The sequence below is a fragment of the Trachemys scripta genome, chromosome 16 (assembly GCF_013100865.1).
Source record: "Trachemys scripta elegans isolate TJP31775 chromosome 16, CAS_Tse_1.0, whole genome shotgun sequence".
In the NCBI taxonomy this organism is placed as follows: domain Eukaryota; kingdom Metazoa; phylum Chordata; order Testudines; family Emydidae; genus Trachemys; species Trachemys scripta.
This window is the reverse complement of record NC_048313.1, coordinates 3,143,422-3,166,063: the sequence shown is the minus strand read 5'-3', so window position 1 is coordinate 3,166,063 and position 22,642 is coordinate 3,143,422. Positions and strand designations below refer to the sequence as shown.

Below are 22,642 nucleotides of genomic sequence, written 5' to 3'. Positions count from 1 at the left end.
GGGGGAGCTGTTCTGGCCTGGGGAGGGCTGGGGGGGTGTTGCTCAGGCTGGGGGATACAGGAGGGGGCTGTGGGTGAGGGGGCTATCGGGGGAGTCTCCCCCTGCCCCGAGGCAGTGTCCTTGGGTGGAGGGGGGTGGGGTTGCTGGGGATTAGGGCTGTGGGGGGGGGGTCTCTCTTGGGGGTGGAGGGATGGCTTCTACTCCTGGTCCTTTAGCACCCCTCCCTCCCGTCCCCATGGCAACCAGCTGGCTCCCGCCTTAGCGACCAGTCTCCAGGGGAGGGGCCAGCTCGGGCGAGGGGCAGATTCTTTGTTCTGATTGGCCCGTCCGCCTCGTCTGGGGGGCGCGCTGCGATTGGCCGGCTCGCGCGGGAAAGGCAGGAGAGGGGCGGGGCGAGCGTGTCACATGACCGGCAGACATGGCGGCGCCCATGGCGCTGGGGCGGGCGCTGCGGCGGGTCCGGGCATGGCGGGCGCTGCCGGGGCCGGGGCTGCCCGGCGCGGGGAGGCGGCGGAGCAGCGAGGGGGAGGCGGGGCGGAGCCGGCTGTACGAGCACGTGCGGGAAGGGAACAGCGCGCGGCCCCGCCTGGACATGGCGGCGCTGAGCGCCCGGCCCGAGCAGGCGGAGCGGGAGCTGGAGACCCGCAAGGGGCCGCTGGGGCCCCGGGACCTGCGCGAGATCGTGAGTCAGGGGAGGGGCTTGTGGACAGGGGAGGGGCCTAACTGAAAAGGGGGTGGGGCTTATGGGCAGGGGCGGGGCCTAGCGGTAAGGGGGTGGGGCTTAGGGCAGGGGCGGGGGCAGGGGAAATGAACGGCTTGGCAAAGGGGATATGGGTGGTTGAGGCGGATGCTAGAGGGGGGAGGGTCTTGTGGAGAGGGGATAGGATAGAACTGATAAGAAGGGTTTATAGAGTGGGCGGGGCCTATAATGAGGCTTGTGGGGAGGGGCTTATGGGGGAGCATGGATGGGGGCTATAAAAGGAGTGGGAGGTTTATGAGGATGGGATGGGCTGAAGGGGAGGGGCTTATAGGTAAGCATCATGGGGACTATAGAGGAGTGGGCGGGGCCTATTGGGTGGGGTTTATGGGGATAGGGGAGTCTACAGTGGATGGGTTTATGGGATAGGAAGTGGGGCTTAGAGAACTGGGAAGGAGCCTTTGGGGAAAGGGTAACAGAGAATGGGGGGTGTGGGATTGCTGAAGTGGAGGGTACTGACTTCCTTCCTGTGTGCTGCCGTTGTCCCTGGCCCCTGCTGGGTGTGATGGCTCCATCTTTCAGATCAGCTACCAGCTAATAGGGAGAAGATGGATCCAGCTTCCTGAGGCAAAAGCAACAGGGTGATCCTGACCTGATTCTGGGCTCTGTCGCTGCTGCTCCCAGGACTCTGAACAGCAGCCCTGAAACTGACTAGGGCCATGTAAATTTCCCTGTTGCAATTTCTGCTGCTTGGATAAAGTTCTGAGCAGAAGCAGCAATGCTGCAGCTGCCTCTGTGTGGTGAAGGAGACAGCTCAGGGCAAGGGGAAGCTGGAAGAGGAGGTGGATTTGGGAGGGACGGGTGTAAGGTTAGGACGTTAAGTTGAAGAGTTGGATTCAGGACGGGGGAGGTGTTGCTTTGAATATGGGAAAGGAAGATAGAGAGGGTTTGGGAGAGTGAGACGGGAAAATGATCTGCAGAATGGAAAATACCTGCTGCTTTGTAGTGTTCGGGGGAGAGACTGTTAGAGAAATCCCAGCTATGAGCACTCATGCTGCTGTTTTCATCCCCACCAGCTCTCCACATGGAAGAGGCTGGTGAAGGTGCAGGAAGAGATTGGAAAACTTGAAACTGAGAAAGAGGAAGTCTCCGTTCAAGTGAAATGCCTCGTGGTGAGTCTCCACAGCAGCACCCGTCCTATTCCCCAAAATAAAAATACCCCCCATCACATGGATGTCACAGTGCAGAACTTATCCGAGAGGCATCCCTGGAAATTGCACAGACACCTTATTCACTGTATCCTGGCTTCATGTGCCTCAGCTGCCATCTCCTTGGCCGTGAATGACTTCAGGCCCTTTTGAAAAGGTGCCTGTGTGTATAGAATCATAGAAATGTAGAACTGGAAGGGACCTCTGTAGGTCATCTAGTCCAGTCCCCTCTACTGTAGCCAGAGGGGATGACATAGTGAACCAAACATCAGGTTTAAAACCCCTGGACTTTCTGGATCTAGAGCCTGGATCCAGCAGTTGATGCAAACCTTTATCCTTCCCATTAATTCAAATTCTCCGTAGTTTATGTTATGTGGATTGTTCAGAGGAGACCAGAACATCAGAAACTGAACACTAAAACCCTCATGTGGCACATTTCTTAAGCATGGGGGGACAGATCTTCTTCCCCCTCCCGTCACTAATCCTGGCTGCTGATCGCTCTAGAGACAACGGCTTCATTTTAGTGCTGGATGAACTGTATCCATTAGAGGGTCCGTCAAGTGCCTTTTATCAGAAAGCAAAGGACTGTAATTGGGCCCAACTCCTGTCCCATTGACTTCAGTGGGTGCATCTTTCAGTCTGTCGCTGTATGACCACATGGGTTGCCATGGTAGCTCAAAATATATGACTTTGGACTTTGATGATTTTTAAGCTTTTTTTTTTTTTTTTTTTTTAATCCAGTTGCTGCTTGTGGGTTTTTCTGTTTAACTCTATGGGCCATTTGTGCATGTTTTGTCTGGGTTTCTTTTCCTTCCGCCTCGCCCCCTGCCAAGCATGATTGACGAACCCTGCCCCCCTGCTGCTCTCTAACCCCGCCCCTATGGGTTTTGTCCTGCTTTAAGATCCATTTCACGCTTGTGGGTCTTTGAAAAATCCAGCAGCTGTCTATCTTTGGGCTTGATTCTCCCCTCACACTGGTGCAAAACCGGAGCGACCCCAGGGAAGTGGGTGGAGTTACACTGGTGATAAGTTAGCAGAGAATCGGGAGCATAGTGTGTAGATTTACTCCCGGGCCCTGGGGTGAGATTTTCTACTAGGCCCCAGACAGCCCCCTTCTCCCCTATGTTTCCAAACAGCCCCAGTGTGCAATACAATATTTCCATACAATGCTCACTTTCATACAATCCAGGCACCCCTGGTTTTGTTTTCTTTAGGCCAGACACCCTTCAGCAAGGAAATAACTCTTACTACCTACTGTTTTTCTTTTTTCCCTTCCAGGAGACCCAGGACAAGAGCACGTTGCAGGCGGTAAGAGCCAGATTTTGCTAATGTAACAATCTGTGGAAGCGGAAGGAAGCGTTAAGTGCACGCTTGACCTCCGCAGATGGGCGCTAGAGGGTCACACACTTCATTCCTTAAGTAGACTGAGCTGTAAACCCAAGGAGAGCAGAATATTAAGCTGTTGCCTGTGATGCGTAAGCAGCAGCAGGGGGCGCCAGAGAGATATCCACCACCTGCTGCAGCAAACGGCCACGCTGAGTCTGACTTTGCTCTCACTTAAAGCACTGAAATCCTGTTTTCCGATTCCCCCCAAATCAATTGGGCCCAGTGTCTTGATGCCTAAAATATTCCCTGAAAATTTGAAATTGATCAGGCTGTAGCCACCCAAATCTGCTTTGATAATCCATTCAGAAGCCCAAAGGCCACACCTAATAGTCCAGAAACTGACTTGGGTTTTTACACTATGACATGAAGCACGCACAGATTATTGGATTTCTTGCTAGCTACCTGAATAGGTATGTATTAGTGGAGCTGTGTGACAGAAAACTGCAGTGATCAGCTGTGTTAGAAGGCTTCATTTTTAGGACTCCGCAGGGCCTGTTTGATCTGTGGCCGCTGGTTTTGGCCCTTCCCTGCTTTTAGCATGAATGTGCCGTTAGCAGAAGGCCTCGTACCTAACAAGCCCTGGCAGGAGCATATGGAGAGCTCCTTAGAAATCCTCCTTCACTCGGAAGGATGGAGGTTGGGGCAACAGGATGAGGTGTGGCCAGGTGGCTTTGAGAGGAAGTAGGGGCATGGGGGTTAGGGCACTGGACTTCCTGTGTGACCCTGAGCCTCAGTTCTCCAGCTGTAAAATGAAGATTATTCATCTTTTATTTTTACCCCACCTTTGTCTGTCTTTAGATTTTAAGCCCTCTGGTGCATGAACTGTATCTTCTTTTCTGTCCTAATGCAATGAGGCTCTGGTCTTCAGTGTGACCTTTAGGCTTCACCACAATTCAAATCACTGATGTTCAGGGCTTTAAAGAAAAGAGGGGTTATCTGGCGGTTAGAGCATGGGGTGGGCGTCCCGTGGAATGGTTCCGTTCCCAGCTCTGGGAGGGGACGCATGGCTTAGTTGTTGGAACACGGGACTGGCTGGCCTGGTGTCCGAGTTCAGTTCCCAGGGCTGCCGCTGTGTGACGCTGGGCGGGTCGCCTTTCTGCGCCCAGTTTCTAAATTTCCAAAGGGGGCTGATGCTACCACTCCCCCGTGGAGGTGGATGCTGCTTTGAGGTTCGTGGTTGAAAGAGGCAGTGGAAATGAACGCTGTAATACAGTGGTGGGTACAAGCTGTTGGAAAGACCCTGTAATACTCAGGGGGCCCATGGGCAATGAACCACAAAGAGTGCGATAAAACTCAGCCATTAGATATATATCAGGCTCCTTTTTAATCCTTGATCTGTCTGAGACTCACTCCTCCTCCCTAATGCTCATCTGCTCCCCCAAACAGCTTCCCGATTACCAGGTGCTACGGAACCGCGGGCGGGAAATACGTCACCAGCTGAATTCCCTGTACCAAGAGGAGCTGGTGCTGGATGAACAGTACTATCTGAAGGCTCTGAAACTGCCGAACTGGACCCACCCTGATGTGGTAAGCGGGGCTGCTGGGTCATGGGACAGAGGGTTGCTGTACGGGTGCACAATAGTCACTCAAGACACTGCAAGGCTTAACATGAGAGTTGGTAGGAAACTCTGAGTACAGAAGAGATCTCGGTAAAGCTAGGAGCCTGTAATGGACGTGGATTCAGTCACCCGGGCTTTAGATGTCTATATGGAACTTTCACCTTATTTCAGTCAAGTCTGTCCCTGAGCTGTGACTTAAACAGCTGCTCGTGTACAAGGGAGGGGGCAGAGAAGAGCCACGAAAGGGATCCAAGAAACGCCTGACAGGAAGAGACTTAAGGAGCTCAGTCTGGTCAGTGTCCCAAAGAGAAGCTGGAGAGGTGACTTGGTCACCGGGGAGAAAGGACCAGGTGTGAGAAGATTCTATAATCGAGCGGAGAAAGGCAGAACTAGGACCAACGGCTGGACGTTAAAGCCGGACCAAGTCCAGTTAGAAAGAAGGCGCCGGTAAACCGTGCGGGTGATTAACCGTTGGCACCAGCTCTCCAGCTCTTGATGGCTTCAAATCCCGACTGGATGCCTTTCAGGAAGACGCGGTAGCCAGCCACAAGTGCTTGGACTCAGTACAGGGGTGGCTGGGTGAAAATCTCCACCCTGTGCTCTACAGGAGGTCAGACTAGATCGGGGGTGGCCAATCTGGGGCTCCGTAGCCACATGCGACTCTTCAGAGGTTAATATGCGGCTCCTTGTGTAGGCACTGACTCCGGGGCTGGAGCTACAGGCGCCAACATTCCAGTGGGCCAGGGGGTGCTCCCTGCTCAACCCCTGGCTCTGCCACAGGCCCTGCCCCCACTCCACCCCTTCCTGCCCCCTCCCCTGAGCCTGCTGTGCCCTCGCCCCTCCCCCTCAGAGCCTCCTGCACACCACGAAACCGCTGATCGGGAGCTGCGGGGAGGGAGGGGGAGGCCGGCGGGTGGGAGGTGCGGGGAGAGGGGGGAGCTGATTGGGGGGGGGAATGCTGACATATTACTGTGGCTCTTTGGCAATGTACATTGTAAAATTCTGGCTTCTTCTCAGGCTCAGGTTGGCCACCCCTGGACTAGATGATCTAACGTTCCCTTGTTCTGGCCTTAAAATCTTCTCTATCTATCCATCCATCCTACATACGCCCACTAAGGGGAGTGTTGCACCGTGCATAGCACACAGCCGTTCTTACAATATCATGGCCTGACTTTTTGGCTAACGGTGCGGAGTATCTGCAGCTCTAACCGCTAGACCCTGCTCCCCTTCCATTAGCTATATTGATTTGTGCCCGGGTCCCCACCTTTAACCAATGGCCTCTCCTCCACAGACACCGGAGAGGCGGATCAGGGAGTCTGGGTGTGGTTACTGCCAGAAGCCGGGAGGGGAAGACAGGGTGGATCTCTCCAGAATTGCCCTGTTCTGTACGCTCCCCCTGAAGCTCTGATACTGGCCACTGTCAGAGACAAGATACTGGGCTAGATGGACCCTCGGTCTGACCCAGTATGGCCGTTCTTATGGTCTTAGAGAACCTAGCTAGTCATACTTAGGGCTTGCCTATTGCGGAAAGGGTGTCTTGGCTCTGATAATACAGGTATAACTGACCCAAAGGAGTGTGCCCACACTTGCTTGCTAAACCAGCTAGAGCTACTTCCCTTGCAGACCGTAAAAGGCGCGCTGCATTCTGGGTAAGCATCCCAGCATGCAGTGTTCCACTGCTGCGCACTCTGCATTGCGGGGGTTTTCTCACGCTGCCGTTGGAATTGTGGGACTTTGGGTCGAATGCGCAAACTCCCACCATTCCCTTTCCGGTACCCTGGAATTCAGTTAGCCTCTAGGTGGTGCCGTGTCCTGAGGCCGGGACAGAGAGAGAGAGAGCCATGTAATTATGGGGTTCGTCCGCTTTGGTTTTGGAGTGCGTTCCCCATGCCTCTCTTGAACCTTTGTGGTGGTCCCATGTGACCTTTGACCCTTCCTTCCTCCAGCCCATCGGAGACGAGAGCCAAGCAAAGGTGGTGGAGGTCGTGGGAGAGAAACCAGGTAAGAAGCAGATTCTCAGAGGGGGGTTTCGGACCCCGTATATGGGGGGGGGGTCACACAGGCCGGCTGCAAAGCCCATCTACAGCTGGCATTCCTGATCCCATCTTCCCCCAGCTGGGGGGAATCTGGCCCCTGGTTAGCCTTGGTTGTGACCTGCCTTCTCCAAATCTGCCTTGGAGATGGGAACATCTGCTGGGGAGAAGGGGAAAGACCGGCTTTGTCCCCATGAGCCCCGGGGAACTCTGGGAGCAGCAGCTTACAGGCAGAGAGAGCCTGGGTTCTGTAGGTCTTCGGCAGCAGTGTGTGTGTTTCGGGGGTGGGAAGACACCAAATATTAAGACGTAGGATGAGAGCAGCCACGCAGCATCCCTGTGAGGGGAGAATGCTGATAGTCGGAGTGTATGGTCACTCGTGCATTAGCTGTCTGGGTGTCAGGACTCCTGGGTTCCATCCCAGGCTCTGGGAGGAGAGTGGGGTCTAGTGGTTAGAGCAGAACAGGGCTGGGAGACAAGACTCCTGGGTTCTATCCCCAGCTGTGGGAGGGGAGTGGGATTTAAAGGGTTAGAGCAGAGGACGATTGGGTGTCAGGACTCCTGGGTCCTGTCCTGCAATTGAGAAACAAAACAACTTTGACCGTGTCTTCCCAGCTCTGTCACTGACCCCCTTTGTGACCTTGAGCAAGTCACTTCCCTGCTCTGTGCCTCGGTTTCCCCAGCTGCAACAGGGGCTAACACTTGCCCAATCTCCCGGGTGGTTTGCCTGACTGCAAAGTGCTTTTTGCTCTCTGGATCCGGCGCAGTAGATGCACCCGGCGAGTACTGTGTCCGTTGAGTTCGGGGAGCGGAAGAGTCCCCTACAGCTGTGACGTGTCTCCCGGGACCCCGTTGTGACTTTAACACTTTGTTTCCCCTCCCCTTCATTTTAGCTTTTGATTTCAAAGTGAGGGGGCACCTGGAAATTGGGGAAGACCTGGATATCATCAGACAAAGGTAAGATGAGGGGGCAGGTGGGGGGGGGGGGGAAGGTTTGTTGTTAGGGCTACGTTACACTGAACTTTGGGTTGAAATCTGAGACCAAGGCCTGCGTGATACGTAGGCTTTGGCCGCCCAGCTCTGAGCCCTCCACGTTAAATGCTACGGAGTTCCCTTAAATTAGGCAGAGAGCAAAGCCAGGAAAATACTCTTGATGCATCTTCCCTCCTTTCCCCCCTCCCCCCCAAAAGGAGGGACATTTGGAGACAAATTAAACGCCTCCCCCCAAAGCGATCCAAGTTTGTGGTTCTCAGCCTGCTGTGTGCAAAAGCCACCGTTGCTGCTGGTCCCATGTGCTAAAAGGCTGCATGGAGACGCCATGCCTTGAATATCACTTTGGTAGTGCGACCGCTGCTGGAATCCCGTGTCCAGTGCTGGGGCCCACAATTCAAGAGAGATGTTGATAAATGGGGTCAGATGAAAGGGTTAGAAAACCTGCCTTAGACTCAAAGAGCCCAATCACGGTTTTATCTTACCGAAGAGAAGGTTAAGGAGAGACTTGATCCCAGTCTCTAAGTGCGTATGTGGAGAGCAGAAACGTGACAAGAGAGAGGGCTCTTCGGTCTCGCAGACAAAGCTCTGACAAGCTCCATTGGTTGGAAGCTGAAGCTGGACAAATAGACTGAAATAAGGTGCAAAGCTTCAGGGCCGCTCTAACCCATGTTCCACCCCCATGGGCCGCGGGGGGCAGAGAATAACCACAGCATGGTACGCTCTGGCCACGTCCCTGATCCGCCCCCTATGCTGGAGGCCGGGCCCCTTTGCCAGTTACACCTCACCTGCGGAGACCACTGCGCAGGGTGGATTCTCAGGGGGCCACCTCCACACACCATTCGACTGCTGGAGGGTCCCAAATCTAACTGAGCGTCAGACCCTTGGCGCCTAAAGGGCCGTGACTCGCTAGGCCCCTCTCCAGGGTTTATACCCTCCTGTCTTTGGCAGAGGGTCAGGTTTGGAGAGACTGGGGGGACTGCATCTTGCTATCGCATTGACGAGGCAGCTGGTGCCTCAGTTTCCCCTCCCAACCCTGACCTCAGCCTGTGAGCTCCTTGGGGCGGGGACTGCCTCTGCAGGGTCCCGGTTTCAGTGGGGCTCCTAGAACACATCTAATCGGGAGGAGCTGAGGATTGTTTGGCCGGGGGCTTGACTTCCAGTGGCGCTGAGCCATTGACCTCAGAGTTGTGGGAGCTGAGCACCTGTGAAAATCAGACCCTGGGGATGCTGTCTACCGGGGCAGTCCTGGGGGAGAAGAGAGCAGAACCTTAGTCCAGGCAGGATGGCAGACTGGGGCTTGTTTGAGTCAAAGGGCTGCTCTCTTTAAAACCGCCGAGACAAGGTGGCCCCCAGCAGCCGCCGATCGCTCGTAAATGTCGCCCGCCCGTCCGCCATCAGGCTAATCTGCCTTGGATCTTTTGCGCTCTGTGCGGGGAGAGCCGTAAACTCTCTCTGGCAGGGCGGCAGATGGTTGCTGGGGGAGCAACTAGGCAGAACGCCGCAGACCTGGGGAGGCAGGAAAAGAAACCGCCATCGTCAACGACCCACGTCCTCAGCCAGCTACAAAGGGATGGAGCGCCACGGAGTTCGGTGGAGCTCTGGCAGCTTGAACCAGCTGCGGATCTGGCGCTTTAATGCCCAAGTGCCACGCGCTGGGCCGTGTGTGTTACATGGCTCGTGTCCGTAGGGGAGGCGCGTCTGTTAAGAGCCAGATCGGGAGGCCTGGCTCGTAGCAGCTTGTGATTTCAGCTCTCCAGGTGCCTGGTTCAGTCCCCCGGGATGTCTCCCAAAATGGCAGCTGTCAGACACTTATTCTTGGGAACCTGCCTCTGGCCTGTTTGGTGGTGAACAGCGTGATCTGCTCTGGCTAGACTGGAGCTCACAGCTACCAGCTGACATGGGGAGACGGGTTCATGGAAGAGCCTAGGTCTGAATTACAAAGAGGAAGTGGGGTCTAGTGATTAGAGCAAACGGGGCCTGAGTCGGGACTCCTGGGTTCTGTACCTGGCTCTGGGAGGGGTGTGGGGGCTGGTGGTTAGAGCAGGGGGGGCTGGGAGCCAGGACTCCTGGGTTCTCTCCCCGGCTCTGGGAGGGGAGTGGGGTCTAGTGGTTAGAACCAGGGGGATGGGGTTAGGATTCCTGGGTTCTGTTCCCAGCTCTGGGAGGGGAGTGGGGTCTAGTGGTTAGAGTGGGTAGAGCTGGGAGTCGGGATTCCCAGGTTCTGTTTCTGGCGCTGACACTGCCTTGCTGTGTGAGTTGGCGGCAAGTCCCTTCACCCTTCTCTCTCTCTCTCTGTTCCCTCCTCTCTGTGAAATGGCAAAGATCTCGAGCTTCACCACCCTGAATCAGCCCCTCTAAAAACCCCACCCTTGAGAGGCTGGGATGTCTTATTCTCTCCACTTCCCAGGTGGGGAAACTGAGGCACAGAGCGAGGCAGTGACTTGACTGAGCTGCCTGAGGGATTCAGAGGTTGGACTGAGAATAGAACCCGGGAGTCCTGATGCGCCCCCACACCCCCGCTCTAACCACATCAAAGGGGGACCTGCCTGGTCCTCAGGGCACCCTCCAATAGGCGTGTTGTTCTTGTAGCCAAGGCATCAGGCGGCACTAAAGTGATCAACCACCTGCTGCTTCCGGACGCCTCAGGGGCCGTGAGTTGCAGAGCAGCTGTCGCTCTCTCAGTGCCCATTAGCTGATTGCTGACGCCCCGGCCCCCTGCAGAATGGAGGGGCCATAAATGTTGTATGGGCTGCCCTTTATCCTCCCTGTTGTTCGGCTGTGGGCCTCGGGCACTTTCCGACATCAGGCGCGCCTCCCCTGACTCCCCCACTGCCCTCGGGTGGGGGCGACGGCCCGTCATGGAAAAAGGCTCCTCTCTCTCCGCGTCTGCCCGGGCGTCACGGGGCTGGGTCCTGGCTTCGTGAGTCGATTAAACGGGACAATAGCTCTTTCTGTCTCCGTTCCTTCGCCCACCACCCTCGGATCGGCACAAATTCCCCCCCAGAAGGGACCACCGTGATCGTCTGGGCTGACCCCCTGTATAGCCCAGGCCAGAGAACAGCCCCAAAGCAGAACGTTTAGCACTCTTGATTTAAACATTGTCCGTGATGGAGAATTCCCCGTGACACTTGGTCAATTGCTTCAGTGGTTAATTCCCCTCACCTGTAACATGTACGCCTTGTTTCCTAGCTGAATTTATCCAGCTTCCAGCGATGACATCATGGCCTGTCTCTGCTGGACTGAAGAGCCCGTTAGTAACTAGTTGTTCCCCACGGAGGTACTTATAACCTGGGGCCAAGCTGCCCCTTAAATGTCTCTTGGTTGAGCTGTGTAGATTGAGTCTCTCGCTCTAAGGCAGGTTTTCCAAGCCTTTACTCGTTCTCTGAGCCTTCTCCAATTGCTCAACGTCCTGGAACGGTGACTGACCATCTGAAACTCCCCACGACCCGCCCTGTGAGGTAGGGCGGTGCTGTTAGACAGCTGGGGAAACTGAGGCCCGGAGAGACTAAGTGACTTGGCCATGATCGCACAGGCAGCCGGCGGCAGAGCTGGGCTCCGGGTTAGGGCTGTGCCCGCTGCGCCATGTTTCTGGGAGCATGTTGCCCAATGGAAGTGGCTTGAAATGGTCTCTCTTCCTGTCTCTTCCCATACAGGCGCCTCTCTCACATCTCAGGCCACCGCTCCTATTATCTCCGAGGGGCCGGAGCCATGCTCCAGCACGCCCTCGTCCAGTTCACCGTCAGCAAGCTGGTGAAACAGGTACTTCCGGCCGTGCGGCGTGGGGGCAGCACGGTCTAGTGGTTGGAGCAGGGTGCGAGGCGTCTGGGCTCTCTCCCCAGCTTTGGGAGCAGAGTGGGGACTGGTAGCTGGAATGGGTAGGGGCTGGGAGTCAGGACTCCTGGGTTCTGTTCCCAGCTCTGAAAGGGGAGTGGGGTCTAGGGCTTAGAACAGGGTGAGTTGGGAGGTTGGGCTCCTGGGCTCTATTTCTGGGCGTGGGGAGGGTGGGAGTGGAATCTAGTGGTTAGAGCAGAGATCCAGGACTCCTGGGTTCTGCTCCCAGCCGTGGAAGGGGAGGGTGGGGCCGGGAGCCGGGACTGCTGGGTTCTATTTCCAGACTTGGGAGGGGAGTGGGGTCCGGTGGTTCGAGCAGCCGGGGGGCGGAGGGGAGAGGAGTCGTCGTCAAGACTCCTAGGTTCTGTTCCAGACTGTGCCGCTGACCAGCGCATGTTTGAGGGGATGTCAAGGATTCGGTTCATTAATAGGATTTTGAGGCTGCTCCGTGCCCCGCCGGTGTCCTCGGATAGACCCTGTGTCCCGCGTTTGGTCGGTCTCAGGCCAGCTCCTGCCATCGGCAACGCCAAACCGCCCCCAGAATTCAACCCCCTGGTCGGCAGCCTCCGCAGAGGCTGAATGGGGTCGCGGAGCCCAATCTCCCCGGGGTCCCTGCAGGGCATGCTGGGACAGTCGCCCTGGATCCGCCACTGAGCGCTGGCCTGTAGGATCTTCTCCTTTCTCTCTCCCCGCCTAGGGCTTCATTCCGATGGCCGTTCCCGACCTACTGCGAGGAGCCGTGTTTGTAAGTGCCCTGGGGACGGAGCCCCGGCCCCTCCCTGCCCAGGAACACGGACATCTCTGATTCCCCCTTCTCTGCTGGCCTTGGCAGTAGGGTCTCCCAGAGGCCGGCTGACTCGGCGCCGTGTTCCCAGCGCTGGTCACCAACTCCTCTATCCCCGTGTTCCTGTTACAGCTCGATTCCACCTACCCCCAGCTCTGGGATCCCAGTGACGCTGGCTCCCGGCCCCTGTCTCTGCATTCCCAGCAGTGCCAATTCCCGGGTGCCCATTCCGCCCCCAGCTCTGCCAGCTCCCAGGTCCCTCTCTGCCCCCAGCTCCCAGGCACCCACCCCGTCCCCCGGCTCTCCGTTGAGAGTGGCAGCCGGGCCGACTTTCCCCAAGCCCTGTATTCCCAGGGTCATACACTGTCCTCCCCGTGTTACTGGTGCTCCCCGGGGATCTGCCCACCCTGCTCCAGGCCCCTTGCAGTCTCCCTTGCCCTCCATTTCTCCCACTCGTAGCAGGGCCTTGGGTCCATCGCCCGTGCAGAGTGGCCGGCCACCTCTCGGAGCCTGGAATTTGGGAGGGAGGGAGGACAGGCGTGATTCTGGATAAGCCGATAGAGTGGCCAGCCAGGACTGGAGGTGCTCTGCCGGAGAGCTGGACACCACGGAAATAACCAGGGCTCTGCAACCTCTGTCCTCCAGGAAGGCTGTGGCATGCAGCCCAACGCCGTCCCGTCCCCCGTGTACAATATCGACCCGTCCCGCTTCGAGGACCTGTGCCTGGCTGGCACCTCCGAGGTCGGCATCGCAGGTGAGGCAGGAACCGGCAGGCCATGTCCTTCCTCCGCTTCCTGCTGCGACACTGAAACGCGCTGTGCCCCAGATGTGGCTGCATTTTAGCCGCACTGGCGTAGCTGCTGGGGATGGGGTGGAAGGGCCCGGGTCAATGTGAGATGAGGTCGGTCTCATCCCTGAGCCCCAGGGGGAGCCATGCCCCTGGGCTGATGTCTGATTGTTTACAGTTCCTGCATTCGCTGCACCTCCGACCCCACGCCGGTGGCAGGACATATTACCCCTTTAAGGGACTGGCTGGAGCGGCAGCCGGGATGCAATCTCGGTGCGCCCTGCCCCGCGCTGGGGCTGTGTGTACACAGGAAAAGGAAACTGAGCAAAAGAGAGAAGGGACCAGACCTAGGCCTGGGAAAACTTATTTTTCAGTTGTAAGTTTGGCGGCTCTGAGGCCAGGCCCTTAGAAACTGGATTAAGCAGCTTCTTTCCCAAGCTCCTCGAACGCTCCGGGAGCTAGGAACTCTGCCGGCACCTGCCTCTCCGCTTAGATCTCAGGCCTCCAGCCGGCACCTTCGTGGGGGCAGGATCCCACCATCCTCTTCCTCCCGGCGGGGGGCTTTGAGTTCGTTTGCCCTGGAGCTGGGAGCTGTCGTTCCCAGCTCTGATGGAGCTAGCGGGCTAAGAATAGCGGTGTGGTCCCTCCCCTCCGAGACCCCAGGCACGTCCTCAGACTATCCCCAACTCCGCTCCGGCCGCACTTTTTCGCACGCTCACGCGACCGGAGCGAGGGCGGGTATGTCTCCAACAGAGCGCTCAGACACCGAGCGGCCGTGCCCACGCTGCGTGGCTTTCTTCCAGGCATCTCCGAGCTCCGCTGGGTTCTCAGCGCTCGGGTGCACCCAGGGGAATAGCGGGCGGGCGCTGCCAGTCCATCCGGCCGTGCCAATGCTGCCTTCGGTCGTCTCGAGGTCGGGTCGGTCACACGGTGGCCGTCCCATTTCTGTGCCTGGTTCCTCCAGCGTGCCATAGGCTTGTGTCTTCCGCCAATCCGGGGGGGTTTCTCCAGTCGTCGGTGAGCGGCCTGGGTATTACGGAGTCAGGTACCTCTGGGAATTGGACCCAAGCTCCGGTGGAGCCTTAACTCTCCAGCTGCGACGGATCCACCAGCAGCTCGGCCCCCGCCGGTCTGTTCTCTTGGCCCGGCGGCGGGGTTAGCCAGTGGCCAGTCGCGGCCTGTTTATTCAGAACAAAAGCGCTCCGGGGAGAACAGATCTGGGGGGAAAACCCCAAACCAGGAACCGCCAACGCTCCCCCGTCTTCCAGCTGGCAGGTCTCAAAGACCTCCGGGCACCCAGCCGGGCCTGTCTCCGGGCTGGAGCAGAGTGACCCTGTGCCCTAGGTCAGGGCGGGCGCTTTGTGCTGTTCCGAGCACATCGTGTGCCAGGGCCTCTGAGCCAGGGTGAACAGCCTGTGCTGGTCCCCGTGGTGGTGAGGGGAGTTCACTGTTTCAATGGGGGGGGGGAGTTACATTAATCCCCCCCACCCCCCAAAACTCCCCCTGCAGGGAACATGTTTTATCTCCGTTGCGCCAGCAGGACGGTCGCTAGCCAGCCCAGGAAGCCATCTCTAAGGCTGGTAGAGGGGGCTCTGTCTATTCCCTGCTTTCTCCAGCCGTCCAGCAGCTCCGGGGCCTTGGTCTTGTTGCCGCTGGACCCAGGAGAAGGGCTTAGCGTGGAGGGGGCCACCCCATCAGCCTCTTCTGCGCCCCTCACTGAAATCCTCCCCCCTTTTCCAGGCTACTTCATGGATCATGCCGTGAATTTGGAGGACATGCCAGTCAGGTAATAACCTTCCCCCTTGCTCCACTTGGTTTGTTTTTCACTATCGGCTTCTTCCTTCCTGATCTGTCTCTCTGCTCCCCGCCCAGCCCCGCCCCTCCGTGCAATCCCACCGCACTCAGCACAAGAGCCTTCTCCCCTGCAGCGCTCGCCGTCCCGGGCACACACCTCGTATTTCACCCACCCTGCCGGCTCTCTGGCTCATCCGGAATCGCGCCCGCCCTTCCTCCCTCGGCCCACTTGGTTTCTCTGTCCCTCCAGGTGTCGTTTATTCCCTGCCAAGGGTTTGGGGACGGTGTGCACAGTAAATTCTTGTTGTATTTTGCAAGGAGGGGGATAGAACCCAGGAATCCTGACTCCCACAGCACCTCCTACCCCACCCCTCCTCCCCGCTCTAACCACTAGACCCCACTCCCCTCCCAGAGCCCGAAATAGCATCCAGGAGTCCGGACTCCCAACCTCCTTCACTCCCCAGCCTGCACCGAGCCCTCTCCTGTGGAGTCCTGGGGTTCTGTTCCTGGCTCGGAGTTGAACAGGGCAAAGTCTGAACTTCAGTGCCTCGGTTTCCCCACTCTGTCCAGTGGGGTTAATGATGTTCACCCCCATGGCAGCTGTGGGGTTTCTTTCCCCCTCCCACCCCCCGGAGAGGGCTGGAGCAGTGGGTTTAATTTCATGGCCTGGCCTGTCCCTTTCCCCTTTGCCAGAACCGTGTGTTCCAGCACGTGCTACAGAGCGGAGACAGACACTGGCAAGGAGCCCTGGGGCTTGTACAGGGTCCATCAGTTCACCAAGGTAGGGGGGCCGTTCCTCCCCTGGGGGGAGAGGGGGAATGGGAGATTAGAACCCAGGAGTCCTGGCGCCCAGCCCCCCTGCTCTAACTACTAGACCCCACTCCCGTCCCAGAGCTGGGGAGAGAACCCAGGAGTCCTGGCTCCCAGGCCCCCCTGCTCTAACTACTAGACCCCACTCCCCTCCCAGAGCTGGGGATAGAACCCAGGAGTCCTGGCGCCCAGCCCCCCTGCTCTAACCACTAGACCCCACTCCCGTCCCAGAGCTGGGGAGAGAACCCAGGAGTCCCGGCTCCCCGCCCCCCTGCTCTAACCACTAGACCCCTCTCCAAGAGCCACAGGCACGTTCCCTTTGCTGATTTGTGGGGAGAAGGTGAGCAGAGAGGCGCTTAGTTTCCATATTGGATCCCGCTCTGAGCTGCTCCAGCTACTGGCCAAGGGGGCTTATCTGTGTCGGCACCTGGGACCTGGACTGAGACCCTCTGTCCTCCCCTAGCCTCTGACCCGCTGGGGGAACGGACCGCCAGCGCCTCCTGCCCGGGGCTGGATCAGAACTGACACCCTCTGGGCCCACCACTCTCCACCAGCCTGGCATCTTTGGGTCAGGAGGGTCCCGTCACAGGGCATTTACAGCAGGGTGGCACTCCGAGATCCCAGCCCCGGGGGACAGGGTCGATGCAGGTCGAGGGGGGATGGCCTGGGACCCCTCCCCAATAAAAGGTCCGTGGGACAGCACGAGGAGCAGCACCCGGTACCAGGCGGGGTGGAAGCGGCTCCTCCCGCCTAACGCACCAGTTTCCTCCCCCCCCCCCCCGCCCAGGTGGAGATGTTCGGGGTGACGGCGGCGGAGAGCGGGGAGGAGAGCGCCGCCCTGCTGGAGGAGTTCCTTGCCCTGCAGAAGGAGATTTTCTCTGAGCTAGGGCTGCACTACAGGTGAGCAGGGGAGGGGAGGCTGGGAGTTCTGCAGGCCCCTGTCAAAAGGGGAGTATGGGGCAGGGGTGAGGGGCACCCCCACAAGGGTTACGCTGCCGCCCTCCTTGGCGGCTCAGGGCCGCTTCCCCGCTTGGCTGGGAAGTTGGCACCAGCACCCTGCTCCGGACCAGGTGCCCCGAGTGCTGGGATCAGTCCATACCTCCCACCGCCTGCCTGACTGGTCTCTCTGCGGCAGGGTCCTGGATATGCCCACCCAGGAGCTCGGGCTGCCCGCCTACCGGAAATACGACATCGAAGCCTGGATGCCCGGCAGGGGCAAGTATGGTGAGGTGAGAACCGCCACCTGGAGCGGTGGGCGTGGGGGGGAATCCAGGCGCCAAGCGAGCAGCTTGTCCAGGGGATCTGGGGTGAAGGGGCAGCCCTGGCTGATATCTCCTGCTGCCCCATGTGCCTTGGCTCCCTTAGGTTAGGATCTCAACCTCAACGGATGTCCACCCTCATGCTTCAGGGAGTGGGGGTGAATAGCCGTGTGAGGGGTCAGGAAGGAGATATAAAATCTCACACATCCACACACCCCTAATGCAAATGCACTGGGGGGGTGGGTCCATTTGTGATGAATGGGGTGGAGGCACCAGACCCACTGGTCTGTCTTGGGAAGGTAGGGAAAAGGCAGGGGTGGGGGAGGGGACTGGTCTGGATGTGGGGACACCCAAACTCCTTTGGCAGGTCACGTGACTGCTTTTGTGTGTCACATGACTGCCGTCCCCCAAGCCGCCTCCCGCCACATGGCCCCTCCTTGCTTCCCCAGATCTCCAGCACCTCCAACTGCACTGACTACCAGAGCCGGCGCCTAAACATCATGTACTGCGACCGGACAGGGCAGCTCCGCTACGCGCATACGGTGAGCGCCCGGGGCGGCGGGGAAATGGGGAACACGCATACACCCCAAAGGAAAACCCTAGGGGAGAAGGAGTGAGGGAGTGTCAGATCTAGCAGGACTTGGGTGGGAGACCTGCCAGAGCCTGGGTGCTGCACCTCAGCCCTGGGCGAGGGGTCCCTGTATAAACAGCCCCCGTGCCCCACCCCAGAGGTGGCTGCATCTCAGTGCTGGGTGAGGGGTCCTTGTATAAACAGCCCCCGTGCTCCACCCCAGAGGCGGCTGCATCTCAGCGCCGGGCGAGGAATCCTTGTATAAATGGCCCCTGTGCCCCGCCCCAGAGGTAGCTGCATCTCAGCCCTGGGCGAGGGGTCCTTGTATAAACAGCCCCCGTGCCCCACCCCAGAGGCGGCTGCATCTCAGTGCCAGGCGGTGGATCCTTGTATAAACAGCCCCTGTGCCCCATCCTAGAGGTGGCTGCATCTCAGCGCCGGGCGAGGGATCCTTGTATAAATAGCCCCTGTGCCCCGCCCCAGAGGCAGCTGCATATCAGTGCCAGGCGGTGGATCCTTGTATGAACAGCCTTCGCCCCAGAGCGGGCTGCATCTCAGTACCAGGCCAGGGGTCCCTTTGTCAGGTTGGATCGTGCAGGGGGAAAGTTGCATGTTAATAAATCCATGTGCCTTGGGGGCGAGCAAACGGGGTTCATTCTCATGGCTACAGGTCCCGGAGCTGCTCAGGAGGCCAGCAGAGGCGGGTCACTGGCTGGTGACCAGCTATGAGGAGGGTGGGACTAACCCGCCCCCTCCCCCATCCTGTCATTCGTTCCGTTCTTCTCCCCAGGTCAACGGCACAGCCTGCGCCGTCCCGCGGGTGCTGATCGCTCTGCTGGAGTCCAACCAGCTCCAGGTGCGCTCCCATCCCGCCGGGGGGGGTGTCCGTACCCCGTGTGCCCTGCGTTCAGCTCCTGGGCTTGGCACCTCCTGGCCTGGGGGCAGCTGTCCCCACTGACGAGCAGCAGGGCGGAGGGGGCTGACCACACGGCCCGGGGAGAGAGGGCAGCGTTGTGGCAGCCTCGGTTTCTCTGCCCCAGCCGGGAGTAGAGAAGAGGGGAGGTTCCCCACTGAAACGGAGCCAGGCTGGGGTTGAATGTAGCAGGCACTTTCCCAGTTCCCATTTCAGGCCAGATGGGGCCGACGTCCTGCATCGCACGGGCCGTTAAGCAGCGCCTGGAGATCGTTGGACTGCGCTTGCAGCATGGGGCATGCCAGAGCGTTTGTCCCCGAGAGCCAGGGGCCCCCAGTGCCCCTGCACTTGCAGGGATGGATGAGGGGAGATCTCCCCAGATGATCCCGCACTACGGAGGAAAGTGAGGTGTGGGGGGAAAATCCCCATGTCCCTGCTAAGCTAGGGGAAAATTCCTCCCTGCCCCCTTCTCTCCATCAGCTGAAAATCAGGGGTGGCCCAGCAGTGTGGGCCCCAGAGTAGATTTCCCCCCTTCCTCCCCCATCCTAGATCCAAGTTTTTTGGGGGCTTAGGGAACATCCTTCTGCCCAGGTGGACGGAGGCCCGGAGCCGGGTGGTGGGGTGGGCTCCAGATGGGAGCTAACGGGTAATATCTTCAGCCACCGCTGTTTAGCCGTGGGGGGTGGATTCCCGCCCACTCGGTGCTGCATATTAACCACCCCCTGCCCCGTTCCTCCCCCCAGGATGGCAGCGTCCGAGTCCCCGCGATCCTGCAGCCGTTCCTGGGCATGGAAACCATCGTCAAACCCGGCTACACCCCCTTGAAATACATCGGGCCCAACCAGCCCAAGCGCCGCTGAGCCGCCTACCGGGAGCGGCCGTAACGGGGACCAGCCGTCGGGGAGCCCAGCCGGACGCAGACGAGACACGCGAGCGCACCCCGGCAGCATTCAGAGGGGCCTTTCCTGGTTTGTTTTCCGGCTCTGAGCCGCACCCGGGTTATTCTCGGTGGCTTGTGGCAGCTCCGCAGTGCAGCTGAGACTGGAGCAGAGCTCTTTTCCCCCCTGGGTGGCGCCCAGGCCCGGTAGCCCATGGGACCCGTCCCTTCTCCTGCCCCCTCGAGCTGGTCTGCGGCACGTGGATGGGGCCCATGTGGATGGGGTCTGAGGTGCTTCAGAAACCCCAAGATCCTTCCGGCACTAGATTGTGCTGCCTGGAGCCAGACCCCAGCACTGGCAAGAAGCAGGGAGCTGTTTTCTACCCAGGACTCCTGGGTTCCTCCATCAGTAACCCCTGGCGAGGGGGAGGAGAGATCTGGCCTACAGGCCTTTTGGGGGCTTGCTGGGGTCATGGGTAGATTCATTCCCCCCTTAACAATTCCCTCTCCGTGTCCTGCTCTGCGACCTCCCTGCCGGTACCAGCCATGACCGGTGGAGCTGATGGCTGACGAGATCGAGAGCTTTTCGCCCCGCGGGCCGCTGGTTCTCATCCGACTCGGGCCAGCGCTGGTTGCAGTGTGTTCCCATCGGCCAACCCTTTGAAGAAACGAGTTTGCCGGGTCTCAGCCCAGATCCCCGGTGGAGCCGCGTCACACAGAGCAGGATCGGCACCGATTCTCGCCGGCAGCCTCAGTGGAGAGGCAGAACGGGCCATGGAGACTGGTCTCCCCCATTGGCCATAGCCAGGGTCTCCTGGGGGCTGTGGCAGACAAGCCAGGGGAGCAGTGTGTGGGGTGGGGAGGGTCGCCCTTGCAGCTGCCCATGCTGTGGGGAAGGAGAGGGGGATCCAGGCTCCCTGATCGGTTGCTGGACTGACTGCAGGGGGGGCAGGATCCCAGCCAAGGAGCTCAGAGCGGGAGAGAGATACCTGAGTGGGGCAGGTGCCAGCGTGGGGCATGGGGTGCCTAGAGCCGCCAATCAAGGGAATGAGATTGTGCCACCCATTAAATCTGCAATTGAAAAAGGTTTTTCTATTCTCAGGGGTCACTGCTTAAAACACAGGCTGGTTAGGGAAGGGGGAGGGGGGTTCAGTGTGTTACAGCAAGGGGGGTTGGAAGTCAGGACTCCTGGGTTCTCTCCCAGCTCCGCCACTGACTCATGATCTTGGAACAAAATCACTTTGTTTCCCACTGTATGGAACGGGGGTCACCCCTCCCCTCCTGGCTTTGTGGATCCTTGGCCTAGCCTTCCCCGGCCAGGCAGGAGGGACAATTGGTCTGGAAGGGGCTGACCCAGCATCTCCTGACCTCCATGTGCTTTGGCTCAGCCCTGTCGGGTGTCGTGTGCTTGGGAAAGCTCTCCTGCCTCAGGGAATTCCCTTTGCCCCCACGCCTTGAGATCTCCAGTCCCGCTGCGTTGGAGGGGGAGGCGCCGATCGACTGTGGCAAATTGATCATAATTGTTATTGTGGTCCAGAGTCACCAGGGAACACCCCCCGCTCCTCTGTACTCCAGCCGTTATTCCACGGTGGAGAGTGATTCCTGCAGGACAGGGGGCTTAGAGGGGTGCAGGGTACTGGAACAGCTCCCCTGGGCAGTGGTTTCCCTGCCTTCGGGGCAGGATCTGACCCTTTGAGATTGTACAGAACTGCTGTCCGCCACTGAGAGGCAGCTGCCTCTGAGGTGGGGGTGCGACAGCTGCTTATAGATGGACTGTTTACCCAGCACTGAAATGCTGCCACCTCTGGGGTGGAAAGGTGGCAGCTGTTTATACATGGAGCGCTCCCCACCAGCGAAATCCTTCCAACCCCAAGGTGTCAGCCAACAGTTGTTTATCCAGGGATCCTCCCCCAGCACTGAAATGCTGCCACCTCTGGGGTGGAAAGATGGCCACTGTTTATAGAGGGATCGTGCCCCCTGGGCTGAGATGCAGCTGCTTCTGGTGTGGAACGCAGCATCTGAGCAATGCCGACTGCTCAAAGAACAACAGACCCCGGTGCGACTGGATGGGCGGTAGCCACGTTGGGATCCCAGAGACGTGGTAGGACAAATCTGTTTTGTCCATCACCTCTGCCCTTGCTGGCCAGTTTCAGAGAGAGACGAGTAGTCCAGGTGCATGTGAAAACCTAACAGCTGCTTAGAAATTTGCCCTGCTTCCTGGTTTGATTCAACTCCCGCGTCCTCCCCGGGGCGGCTTTGCTCCTGTGAAGGGAACAGGTTGCAACCCTTTATGCCTGGCTCAGAATCACAATAGCTCTGCCACAAAGAGGCCAGCGGTGTCTCCGAAGGCGAGCGGAGAACAGCCGCTAATTGCCAGTTCCCGGCTGCGCTGAACAATAGCGAGAGGGAACGGCCCTGGCCCCATGTCCATTTATTATCCCTCGCGAGGCGCTCGGGCCGGGAGCCAAATTCTTCAAACTCGGCTGCCAAAGCCGGGCCTGGAAATGGGTCGCGATGCCCCAGAGCGCTGAGTCTGAGGGGAGAGCGGCCCCTAGAACGGTAGCGGGGCCAGCCCTGGCTGCAAGGGGAGAGCGCCCCCTACTGCCCCCCACAGCACAGCGCCCCCAGCACGGAGGTCAGCACTAGAACCGGGGCTTTTTTTTTTCCTTTGCAAAGAGTAGTTACCCCCAAAAAAGAGCATTTTTCAGGGCACCAAAACGATTCGTAAATTTGGGTTGAATTCGGCAAATAGTTTTGGCTGAAAAACTGGCCATTTAAAAAAAGGCTAGCTAAATTTCTAAAGGAAACAAGTAAAAGAAATGGGAGGGGGGTTGGTTTGAATACAGTGTTCGATCCAACGCACAAACAGGGATTTTTATTTTATTTTATTTTTTGCATTTTGGTGAGAAACCAAAAAAATTTCATTTTTGGCTCAAACCCACCTGATTTTTTGGGGGGGCGGGGAGCGGGCCCCAAAACGACCAATCATTTGCTCAGCTCTAATCAGCACTGATTGTGGGGGGAGAGCGCCCACTTCTGAACCTCCCGCTGCACTGCACTGGGGCCAGCGGTGACTGCGAGGGGAGAGCGCCCCCTAGTGCCCCACTGGGGCCAGCGGTGACTGCGAGGGGAGAGCGCCC

At 58.5% G+C, this 22,642-nt stretch overlaps 1 protein-coding gene across 2 annotated transcripts; it reads left to right on the top strand.

Moving 5' to 3' along the window:
- Positions 1-499: 499 nt before the first annotated feature.
- Positions 500-20,585, top strand: SARS2 (seryl-tRNA synthetase 2, mitochondrial). 2 transcript variants are annotated; one of them, XR_004648346.1, is made up of 17 exons: positions 500-682; positions 1,774-1,869; positions 3,184-3,213; positions 4,678-4,818; positions 6,797-6,851; positions 7,777-7,840; positions 11,530-11,635; positions 12,405-12,452; positions 13,137-13,245; positions 15,019-15,064; positions 15,766-15,853; positions 16,670-16,782; positions 17,018-17,111; positions 17,591-17,683; positions 18,503-18,568; positions 19,369-19,593; positions 20,047-20,585. XR_004648346.1 is itself a non-coding variant. In XM_034792013.1 (16 exons), exons 1-16 carry the CDS (start codon positions 593-595, stop codon positions 19,483-19,485), a joined length of 1,356 nt encoding a protein of 451 aa, XP_034647904.1. In that variant the 5' UTR covers positions 500-592; the 3' UTR covers positions 19,486-20,585. The 2 variants fall into 2 exon arrangements, 1 of the variants encoding a protein (XP_034647904.1); XM_034792013.1 differs by having other exon boundaries at positions 19,369-20,585.
- The last annotated feature ends 2,057 nt before the right edge of the window (positions 20,586-22,642 follow it).

What these genes read in the sequence shown, in the direction of transcription:
- SARS2 (XM_034792013.1), top strand. Translation starts at nt 593, where the DNA reads ATGGCGGCGCTGAGCGCCCGGCCCGAGCAGGCGGAGCGGGAGCTGGAG. An exon ending in TTGGAGGACATGCCAGTCAG is followed by an intron (nt 15,065 to 15,765) that starts GTAATAACCTTC and finishes CCCCTTTGCCAG; the next exon opens with AACCGTGTGTTCCAGCACGT. An exon ending in TGGAGTCCAACCAGCTCCAG is followed by an intron (nt 18,569 to 19,368) that starts GTGCGCTCCCAT and finishes TCCTCCCCCCAG; the next exon opens with GATGGCAGCGTCCGAGTCCC.